We start from the raw sequence: 12,014 nt of genomic DNA, 5'->3' as shown, positions 1-12,014 counted from the left end.
AAGCTGATATTCACCAACTGAGAACAGTTTGGCTTTCACATGTGTCTTTTTAAGGTTTGGTTTTGTTTTTTAAAATGCCAACCATGATAGGGGTAGGGCAGGTTGGGAAAGAAGATTACTAGTATGGACTCCTAGAAACCACCCTAGGATCCTTAGCAGCATAAGCGTCATACCCTGAGATGTAGAAGGCTATCTAGGCCTTAAACTGTCTCCTGGGCCTCTGCTCCTGTCCGGCACTAACGCCTAGGATGAGGTGGCTCCTTCTTACTCGGCCTTGTTTGTGCATCTCCTCGGCCCTTTGTGTAAGGCACTTTCAAGTGATACTGAAAGCTACCCTGCCTCCACGCCAAAAGTCAAACATCTGGGGGGTTAAGACTGGGAAGGACTAGCCAAAGTGCAGGAGGGACACCCAGAGACGATTCTCAAACCACCCACAGAAGCAGCATGTAGAAGTGTGCGGGCCAGCCTGAGGAGCCCTGCTTCTGTCGGCAGAGGCACTGGCTATGGCTGATCCAGTGGCCAGATGGACTGCCGGCTGGGGCTCGGGACATGTCAGCCTCTGATCGCCAGAGCAGGGATGTGTCTGTCAGTAGCGGGAAGGGTTGAGAGGGGCAGGTGGAGGAGACATTGCACAAGGTGGTCTGCAGAGTGGGTCTGGGGTGGCCTGGGAGGAGTAGGGACTGGTCAAGGAAGAGGAGGAGGCGATGTGAGAGCAGCAGGCTGTGGCTGGCCAGCTAGGACAGAACAAGGTCAGTGCTGAATGGGGGAAGAACGCGTCAGATGGTGCAGCACTGGTATCCAGCTCGCTGGGGAAAGCAGCCTAGATTTACAGGACCTGTAAATGCAACCCCCCAAGCAGGGCAGATTTCAAGCAGTCTCTGTGACCATGGTGAAAGCAGAGCTCCTCCAAGCCACATGTGGCTGCTGTGGTGCCCCACCATGAGTTCGGAAAGCTCCTGGCTTTGCTTTGGAGGGGCTGGGCTGGAGCTGCTCACTCTATCACAGTTCTGGGGGTGTGGGCGGGTCCACAGGGCCCTAGAAAGAATAAACTCTGAGTACGGCCACCTTCACGACAGCTTCTAGGCACTGCAAACACGGCTTTCAAGTCGTCTCTATACCCAGCATGGGGCTTGAACTCACAATCCTGAGATCAAGAGTTGCATGCTCTACCCACTGAGCCAGCCGGGTGCCTCCAACATGGCTTGATGATGTCCACTTGGCACCCCTTCCTCAGGACAGTTCGATGGTGATGTCCGTCCTTGATGAATTTTGCAATGGGAGGGAAAACACAGGGTTCAACATCGGGGCTCAGCAATGCCGAGAAGCAAGGTGATCACTTCTAACCTATTGACTCGGTGAGGAATGTAGTCAGCAACAGTCACAAATTTGCAATGTGCTGGGGTCCACTGGTGACACTGGGACTTCCCGTTAAGATGGGAATTTAGCACCTGCGAGTCCTTCAGAAGGGTGGAACAGCAGCCTCAGAGAATCTGTGAACATCAAGATCGTTATTAATAGCAAATACACGGGTATGGTGTGGAGTCTGATGGGAAACCTATGTCGTGGGGCTGGGTCAGCTCCAGCCAGTGGGAACGCTGATCATCCCCTAGCCCACTGGCATTAGCCTCCACCCCAGGCAAGTTTCCCCTCCACGGGGTGTTTGAGAGCCGGTGGGGCAGGAGTGCCCAGACCCCTTGTAGGAGTACTTTCCAAGGCCTTGGACATAATGCTGCATTCGTTTTCTGAAAGAAGGCCCCAGAGTTAAGTTTCGGGCCCTACAAGTTCCCGTCCTTCTCATTCCTGTGGCATCAAGGGTCTAGCCAAACCTCCCTGTGTCTGTAAGCAGGTTGAGGTTAGCCTGCATTGAAATTAAGATTTTTAGGTCCAGAAGTTCAAACGGGGGCTATTAAAAGGATTGCACATGCTTTGATTTGACAGGCAAATAACAAAGTGGGGAACAAAGGGAAATCTTCAGCGACTTGATTTGATCTGTGTTGTCTGAAGTCTGGATTTGCAGGCGAGGACAATTTTTTGCTTTGCTGGTTCTGTCTGGGCCAGAGGTTGGATGTTTTAAGCCACCATCCAAAACAGAGCAGTGCTTGCTTCCATGTATTTGGGTTAGAAGCCATGAGGAGACGCTCAGCAGCTGGAGAGACTTCTGGAGTGATGAAGATGGGCACAAACAAGTTCTCTCTTGCTACTGTGGCAGAACAAAACCATTCCATTAAGGAAAGGCCCAGAACATGAGGTCTGATGGCAAATGTCCATTTCTCTCCGGGGGCCCTCTTTCTCCCTGTGGACCACTACACATTGTCCTTGGACATCTAGGCACTGTGGGAAAAGATCCTGAGCCATTTTGGGGAGCTGGGGGTGGGGGAGAGCGGAACAGCTCCTTACAGCTGGCTGGAGGCACATTAAAGAGGTCCTCCATCCGCAGGCCCTCCTCTTGTGAGGAGCTGTGCAGAAGCTGGGCTTCTTTCTGTCTTTCTCCCTCTTGGATTCCACTGGAAGACTTGACCCGCAGTCAACCTACTTCTAATCCTGGCATCCCGTCAGTTCCTTGTATTTCCACTCGGAGCTCTGCCAGCTCTGTTCTCAGCTGTGGACACAAACTGCAGAGGCATTTCCTGTGCCAGGTGCCTTGCTGCAGAGAGCCAGGCAGCGTGGGCTGAAGGTAGGTGGGGCGTAATTCTGCAGGAACGGCTCCCGGCAAATGTGAGAGTCATTCAGAGTTACACTGGGTTGACTTCCAAAGCACCCAGCCCCGAGTGGAAACAGGGCTTGTTTGAACTAATTTTAGAAACATCAGGAGCGTGGACGACCTTCAGATTTGCCCTCACCCCCACACCCAGCCCTGGACTCCTGGGATTTAAAAGCATAGGAATAAGATAAGAAGACCAAAGCTGGCTCTAAGCTCCCTTGGAGGTCCAGCGCTTCGGGGGATGTTGTTCTGAGACATGGAACCCGTCTCCTTGGGATGGAGGTTTGCCACCTCGAGGTCCACACAAAGAAGGAAAAGCAATGTGCGAGTGTAACACATGTTCTCTGGGTAAAGATGCTCCCTCCCCTGCCCCCGCTGATGTCTGGTGATGACTGGACACATCAGGGTGATTCGAGGAGGCTTATAAACGGCCACAGCCCCAGAGGAAATGAGGAGGATGCACAGGCTCCTGAATGAACCCTTGGAGTCTCCGTCTTGTCCTCAGTGAAAGAGGCAAAGCAATATTTTCCAGTGCCTTTGGGGCGGTGAGGAATCAGGTCTTCAGAACAGGGCAGGGCTCAATGCCTGGGAACCCCAAACGTTGATGTTCGTGTCATCCCCACACGTGGCCCGCCGACTCCAGGAGCTGAGAGGAACCAACCGGAGAGCTAGTCCCCACCACTGGCAGCACTCACTAGTTAGATGGCCCTAACACAGGCTCCGGGGAGAAGTTCATTTTTACTAAGTTGAGTAATCCAAAGGATTCTGACACCCTTCTGTCCTTCTTATCTTGTTGCAGGAAAGTACAGATAACGTTCCTACTTTCGAGGGACATCTGGGGCTGGGTCAGGGGCTGGAATGGTGCTGGGAAGTCTCGGAAGCCAGGACCAGAAGCCGAGGGCCTTGCTTGCTGCTGCTTTGATGGAAGAACCACGCCACTGACCGAGGAATGGGGCTTGCTTCTGGGATACTGAGATCAGGTCAAAGGCAATGTCTGCCATCCTCCAAGGCCTGGTGCCCCCCAAGGGGCAGAAATTCTTCCAGGTAGGCGAGGGCTGATGTACCAGCTGGAAAGGGTGACACTAGGCGATTGGGCTTCCAAAGCAAATGCTGGTGAGGAGGGGGTGGGCTCTTTGGGAATTTAGTAAAAAAGGCCCCGGGTCTGCTGGAACTGCCAAGAGCAGCACAAGGCTACCTTAAAAGTGTGCATAAGCATCATTCTATCTGCAGGGACAGCTGGGGCAATTGCAGAGAAGGGTGCCAGGCTAGACTGGGAGAGTGGCCATGCTGGGAGGGTCGCAAAGCCACAGGGGCTGATGAGACCCATGTGGGTGTCACCCTAAGGGATGGTAAGGTCCTACCCTGGAAGCAGGAGCAGCAGTGGCCTCAAGGAGATGGAGCAGATGGCAGAAGTGAAAGCTGCAGAAGAGGGGACAGGGTTGCCTGGGACACAGTAGGGACCCCAGGAGGTTGCTGGCTGGTGAGCCCTGGTGTGGGCACTCAGGAACAAGAGCTCCTGGCCCCACTCCTGCATGTGCATGAGGATTAACTTGGTGTTTGCAAGAGGCTCTTTTTAAAAAAAAATATTTATTTATTTATTTATTTATTTATTTATTTATTTGACAGACAGAGATCACAAGTAGGCTGAGAGGCAGGCAGAGAAGAGAGGAAAGGAAGCAGGCTCCCTGCTGGGCAGAGAGACCGATGCAGGGCTAGATCCCAGGACCCTGGGATCATGACCTGAGCCGAAGGCAGAGGCTTTAACCCACTGAGCCACCCAGGTGCCCCTGCAAGTGGTTCTTATAGGATGGTGGTCTTCATTGTAAACTTGCCTACTATAGGTTTGTTTTATGTCTGTCTAATCAGACTTTGTTTTTTAAAAACGATTTTATTTATTTGAGAGAGAGAGAAAGAAGGAGCACCTGTGGGCACGAGCAGGGGGAGAGGGGAGGGAGAAGCAGACTCCCCCCTGAGCAGGAAGCCTGATGTGGGACTCGATCCCAGGACCCTGGGATCATGACCTGAGTGGAAGGCAGACACTTAACTGATAGCTACCCAGGTGTCCCAGACTTTCAGTTTCTCAGGTAGGGACTATTTCAAAGAAAGACTTAGATCCTTCTGTATCTACAAAGGCAGGAACGTGGACCAAGATACAATTTTTTTTTTTTTAAAGTCAGTGATAAAAGTTTAAATGAAAGCATTTCATGAATAACTGTTTCAGCTAAAACAACTTAATTCTTAAGTTTGAAGCCAGAGAGAAAGAGAAAGAGAGAGTGAGAGAGAGATCGTGTCTTGTATATTCTTGTCAATCTCAAACAGAACCTTGCAACACAGACTGAGGAGATAGTAACAGAAGGAAGCCCAGGAGAAGGGTACCTGGGTAGGAGATCAGCCACCTCCAGTCTGAAATCCAACCCAAGATAGAAATACAGGAGGAAGGCTAAGCATCCCTTTTGCTCCCATAACAGCATAAAGAACACGTAGGACTCAACCCACAAGTACTCAAGTACCAGGCAGATACTTGCAAGGACCAATGGAAAGGCTGGCTGTTAAGCTTAGGATACACCAAGAGAGATTTCAATGCCTGAGAAGGGGTTCAACTGAACAATTCTTAGGGCCTGAAGTATGGTTCTGCTGAAGGCAGTGAAGACCAACCTGGAATGGAACCCCATCCTTTGACAGAAAGACATAGGCATTTGTGCCCGAAGTCAATAGAGTTGGCCAGAAGGAATTTGGGGTACACAGAACTTAGTGAAAACCAGTGTTCTTTTGTGGTTCCATTAGCTCTAGGGCTATTACTCTTTTTTCCCAGCTACGAAACCATCCCCAGAGCTATCAATAGCTAGGCAATGTGCCCATGCTATGTAGGCAAAGGCTGCTCTGGGTTCTCCTGGGGTGACTTTGGGGGACTTTTGTGATCCCAATTCCTCGTTTCCTTCCTACTGATCCCCTCTCCCCTGCCCCATCCACTTGGGGGTGGCTGCACTTCAGCCAACTAGGATGGCATCACGTGGTCCACTGTGATTACTTCTATCGTTAGACCTCGGATATGAATGTAACACCCACAGCCTGGGACAATGATGGTGGACCACATAATCAGCACGATGATCCAAATCTCAGAACATAAATCATGAGTTAGATTCTTTTTGTTTTACCCAGAAAACTGTGGGCGGGTTTATCCTCCACCACGCGAATCCTCCGGGCTCCCACTGGAATGATGGTAGCTTCAATATAACCTGTGGTGGCAGATAACAGGAAGGTGAAGTACGCCTCCAACCCCCATCAGAGGCGCACGTAGAACCCTCCCCCACAAAATCCACCTAACCCTCCCCCGCCCCCCCATGATTTCAGAGCCTGCTGCTGGTCTGGCTCTAAAAAATCAAGTCAGCTAACACGGAGCATTCTTCTATGGCCAGAACCTCTGGGCTGCCCAAATTCCAGAAAGAACCATTTGTGTGTACGGAGAGTTGAACTGCGAACTGCGTCTCCCCCCACCCACCCCCATTCTTATGTTGAAGTCCTAATCCCCACTACCTCACCGTGTGACCTGATTTGGAAAATGGGTCTTTGCAGATGTGATTCCTTAAAATGAGATCCCGCTGGAATAGAATGGGCACTGCATCATCTACAAAGGGGGAGTTCGGATGCAGACAGGTACACAGAACTCCATGGAAGCAGGAAGCAGAGATCGGGGCGATGCTTCTAGGGGGCGCCTGAGTGGCTTGTTGTTAAGCCTCTGCTTCAGCTCAGGTCACAATCCCAGGGTCCTGGGATCAAGCCCCGCATTGGGCTCCCTGCTCAAGATGCTTCTACAAGCAAAGCAACACCCAAGACACCCAGCAAGCCACTGGAGGCTAGGGGAGATGCATGAAGCAGATTCTTCCTTCCAGCATTCCAAAGGAAGCAACCCTGCCCACACCTTGATCTTGGCCTCGTAGCTCCCAGAGCCATGGGACAGCAACAGTCTGTTGTTCATGCCAGTCAGTTTGTGGTACTTGGGGACCATGGTACTTAGTGACGGGGGCCCTAGCAGACTGAGACAGCTTGGAATCCTGCAGGAACAGCCCCTCCCTGGAGCACAGAGGCAGCCTGCCCCTGGCCACTCCATCTGCTGGAGGTTCCTTTGGGCTTTACTGTACTCTGAGCTGTCCCTCAATCCCTGGAATGATAGCAGAAGCTAAGCTCCTTGCCCAGTGGCAATACCACTCCTTAACACACTGTTGGCCATTTCCTGCTTCTGCTGACCTCTGGGCATCTCTGTAACTCTCCCAGTGCAGTCTTTTGTCTGTCTCCTTGAGTATTTCCAACTATAACGGGGGGGCCTTCCTCTGCCCATCCTCTGACCCCGTATGTGCCCAGACAGTGGGGGATAATGAAGATTCAAGGAGGGTAGGGCCGAGGCTGCCGGGCAGGAGGTCAGGCCCTGGCTGCTGCCTGGTTAACCGGTCACTAAATGAGCCCAGCCCTATGGTGTGATTTTGAAACACAGGCTGGTGATCATTTTGTTTTGATTTTCATTTGGGTTTTAGACAAGGATTATGTGTGTTTGCTTCAGCAATTTAGATGAGGGTCCCAAATTAGATTATGAAACCTTCCCGTGGTTCCTAAATGTGATCATCAGAGTCCGCAGGGGAGCATTAAAAAGGAAAGATTTCAAGCCCAACTACGTAGAGATTACGGAAATACCTATTTTTGAGAGTTTGGTTTATTTCCTCATTTTCTCACAGTAAAACTAGCCTTATTTTTACTATAAAAATAGTTCATGATAATTCAAACCACAGAAGGAAAAAAAAAACCCAGAATGAACGCACTGCACTACAGAAATCACCCCCTAAAAAAGTAAAATTTTGGTGACTAGCCTTTTCGGCATCTAATAATGCATATAAAAATACATACATCATTTTACATGAATAGGATATTGTATAGAGTTTTAAAAGATCGGGGACAACTTTAAAATAGAGTTTTGCTAGGCAGTATGTGCCCAAGGTACAAAATTCAAGTTACAAAAGATTATAGTAAAAAGGATGTGTCTCTCATAAGATATACCCTATACTTAGCTACCTTTCTAACACTTTTATTATTTATAATAATGTGTTTATTTTGGCCGGGTTCCTATAAAGCTAACTGAAACATGTGCTCCTATGACGGTTTTGTTTCTTCCGTTCTAATCATTACAGCTTTAATTTCTTCTCCTTCACCATTGTTGTGGGAACTTACAAAACCATGTTGTGTGCAACAAGAGACTGTGGCATCTTTGCCTTATTCATGATGTTCCCAAGAATGCCTCCAAAGTTTTCCCACTGAAAATGATGTCTGTTGTGTTAAGGTGACTGATATCAAACATCAGGTTAAGGAAGTTCCCTTTCATCCTAGTTAAGAGATTTTGTTATGAAGAGATATTGAAGCTTTTGTTATGAAGAGATACTGAAGCTTTGCTGAAATCATCATAATTTTTTTTTCCAAACAATCTGAAGACCTCAGGGCATTTGAACTGTAATCACACTGCTCATGGCTAACATGGCGGGTGGGTCAGTATCTTACTTTGTCTTTCCTTCACCAATACATTTTAGCCAACTGTTATTTCTTTTTTATTCTGATATTTTTCTGTTAACCTTTTTGTATTTACGTTTCTATTATATGGTTTGTCAGCTGGTAAGTGAAGTATTTTAATCCCTGGATAGTAAAAGATGAGGAAATCAGCATAATTACACTGTGCTTCACTTCCTTACATCTTACTTTCAACTTTTATTATATGAATCCTACACTGTATCTATTTGTAACATTTATCTTTTGCTAAAATAATTCATGCATTTGTTTTAGTCTCAGTCCTAACTTAATTTAGTGTTCATTGTGTGTCCCTCTGCCAGTTTCTTCAACGAATTCTTACTTGCCTCAAGTTTGTGCTCTTTGAGATGGGCTTTTGGGAATTACATTTTCTGAAATGCAATACAGTAAAAATTATCATTTGTTGTTCTTATACTCGAATGTCAGTTTGACGGGTATAAAATTCTTAGATCACACTTTCTTCCTCTAAGCCCCCTATTATGAGTTGCTCCACTGAATATCAGTGAGGAAAAGACTGAGGCCAATCTGATGTTTTTATTAGATTACCTAAAATCTAGATTGAATGCTTATAAGAGTCTTACCTTTAAAATCTGGTAACTATTAGGCTAATCAGAGTTTAGTAGAATTTTTTCCTGGGATATGACACTATATTATTACCGTACTTAAATATCTATTTTTCTGATTTGTTTGGTTTTCTTTTTTTTGGGGACACCAAATTATGCCCGATTTTCTGCCATGGTGTTTGTTTGATCTCTTACCCTGTGGATTCTTTGTTCGTTTCCATTTTGCTCCGCTCATTTTTGTCAGTCTTGTCCTCCATGTTCCTTTTTGTATTCTCAGGAATGGTACTATCCTTTGTTTCCATGTGGACTTGGTTTCTGTGATGGATTCATGTTCATCCTTGACATCTTTCCATAGCTCTACCAAATCACATTTCATCTCTCTCTGTTGCTTCACTAGATCTTCACTGAGTTCTTTTATCTTAGCTATGAGTTCTTGTTTTATTAAGGCTATTGTTTAACCAGTTTTTGGAATTTATGGCAGTAACATTTGGTCACGATTTTCACCTTCTCCCTGGCAACGTTTTGCTGGTATTGTCTTTTTATCTCTTTCCTAGTGCAGTGATGGATCCTGTTCTGATTTTCTTTCCAAATTACTAATTTTTAGTGATACAAATTCTAATTGTACCAGCTGCTTGTAGTAGGTTTGAGCAATAAGGAAGAACAGGAGAGTGTCATCAGCTAGCATGACTTTTAACTGTTAGGACACAGGCTTATGTGTATCCGTGAATTTATTTTTATTTTTGTAAAATCTTATGTATTTTAAATTATACAAATATACATGTATGTTTTCTTCTAAGAATTTTATAATATAGGTAAATTTCAAGTCCTCTTAATCCCACTCCACTCCCTGTGAAAACTGCCACTATTGGTCTGGTGTATATTCATTCCTATATTTTATTTATATACACATATCCATGAAAACTAAACTAAGAATATTTATATTTGTCCATGTTTTATATATGCATTAGGGGAAATATTATATTTAGTCACAGTGTACTATATTATACTTTTTGTAACATATCTTGGGAGATCTATCCATGTGAGTGTGTGTAGGTCTATTTAATTTTTCATTTAAATTGTAGCTTACATAATTACTCACTTGCTGAGGTACACTTAAGTTGTTTCAAATCTTTTACTGTTAGAAACAATGCTATCTTATGTATGAATATGCACACAAAACTAACAAAATAGTAGCAACCTAACCCAGCGACATATAAAAAAGATTATATACCATGATCAAATAAGATTTATCCCAGGAATTCAAGGTTAGTTTGACATGTAAAAACAAATCAATGTAATCTATATAAAAAAACAAAAACCCCAAGATCATTTTAATAGGTTCAGGGAGAGTATTTGACAAAATTTTACACCCTTTCATGATAAAAACACTCAACAAAGAATACAAGGGAACTTCCTCCACCTGATAAACAGCACTTACAAAAAACCCACAGCTAACATCAGACTTAATGGTGAAATACTTTAATGCTTTCCCCCTAAAATCAGGAAGAAGACACGGATGTCCACTCTTGGTACTTCTATTTAGCAATGCATTGGAAGTCCTTTCAAAGAATGGCAAAGAATACTTAGGGATAACCTTCACAGAAGATGTGCAAGATTTCTACACCAAAAACTATAAAATGTTACTGAAAGATATTAAAGAAGAGCTAAATAAACGGAAAGACACTCTATGTTCATTGATTACAAGATTTAATGCTAAAGTGGGAATAATTTAGAAACTGATTTACATATTCAACATGGTCTATATAAAAATTTCAGCTTTTTGTTTTTTGCTAAAAATGACAAGTTGATCCTGAAATTCATATGGAAATGCAAGGGACCCAGAACAGACAAAATAATATTTAAAAGGAATAAAACTGGAGAACTGACACTCATTTTAAAGTTTTCTAGCCAGATATAATAATTAGGACAATGTGGCACTGGCCTAAAGACACATTTTTAAAAAAAGATTTCATTTATGTATTTATTTGAGAGAAAGAGAGAAGAAGCAGAAGAGAGGGACAAGCAGACTCCATGCTAAGTGTGGAGCCTGATGCAAGACTCCACCTCATAACCTTGAGATCATGACCTAAGCTGAAATCAAGAGTTGGATGCTCAACCAACTGAGCCACTCACCAACCCCAAGAGAGATGTCTTTATTAATGGAATATAATTGAGAATCTATAAATAAATCCTTTATTGACTTTTTAAAAGCAAAGGTGCTAAGAATATTAAGTGGAGAAACAATGGTCTTTTCAACAGTGTTGGGATAATTCGATATCCACATACAAAGAAATGAAGGTGGACTCCTATCTGAAGCCATACAAAAACCTATCCTAAGATGGATCATAGGCCTAAATCTAAGCTATAACTATGAAACTCTTGAAGAAAACATAGGAGTAAGATTTTTATGACTTTGGATTAAGCAATGACTTTTTAGATATGACAGCAAAAGTACAAGCAACAAAAGGGAAAAAAAGTAGACTATATCGAAATGTAAAACTTTGTGCCTCCAAGGACACCACCAAGAAGGTGAAAAGCAAACTCAGACACTGGAAGAAAATATTTGCAAACCATTTTGATAAAGAAACTATCTAGGATATATAAAGAAACCTAATAATTCAATAATAAAGTGACAAATAATCCAATATAAAAATAGCTAAAGGATTTTAATAGGCATTTCTCCAAAGAAGATATATAAATGGCCAGGAAGCACATGGAAAGATGCTCAAAATCATTAGTCATTAGGGAAATGCAAATCAAAACCACCAGCAGATACGACTTTATACCCACTAGGATGTCTATAACCAAAACAAAAGACAAGATGTCCTACAGAGATTGTGGAGCAAATGGAACTCTCATTCATTATGATCAGGTACTTTGGAGAAGAGTTTGGCAGTTCTCCACAAAATTAAGCAGAATGACTGTATGACTGACCAGTGCCATTGCTAGGTACATAGCCAAAAAGAATGGAAAGACATGTCCATGCAAAAACTTACATACAAATGTTCACATTACCCTTATTCATAATAGCTAAAAAAAGAAAAAGCAGGAGGGGGAAACATCTCAAATACCCATCAACTGATGAAAGTATTTTTTAAAATGTGGTGTAACCACACAATGGAATATTATTCAGCAATAAAAAGAACGAGGTGACCGACACATGCCACAATAGGGAGGAAGCCTGA

The 12,014-nt window shown here is 44.5% G+C and overlaps 1 protein-coding gene across 2 annotated transcripts in view; it reads right to left on the bottom strand.

Moving 5' to 3' along the window:
* Positions 1-12,014, bottom strand: part of ADAMTS17 (ADAM metallopeptidase with thrombospondin type 1 motif 17) — a 323,327-nt gene that overhangs the window by 73,378 nt on the left and 237,935 nt on the right. For both annotated transcript variants that reach the window (XM_032836008.1, XM_032836009.1), the window contains exon 16: positions 5,857-5,937. In XM_032836008.1, the coding sequence (XP_032691899.1) occupies positions 5,857-5,937 (81 nt within the window). The remainder of the gene's footprint in view (positions 1-5,856; positions 5,938-12,014) is intronic.

Source organism: Lontra canadensis, unplaced genomic scaffold, assembly GCF_010015895.1.
Source record: "Lontra canadensis isolate GAN:19392208 unplaced genomic scaffold, GSC_riverotter_1.0 scaffold89, whole genome shotgun sequence".
Classification (NCBI taxonomy): Eukaryota; Metazoa; Chordata; class Mammalia; order Carnivora; family Mustelidae; genus Lontra; species Lontra canadensis.
Note: the sequence above shows the minus strand (reverse complement) of the source record. Positions and strands in the feature narration are given on the sequence as shown.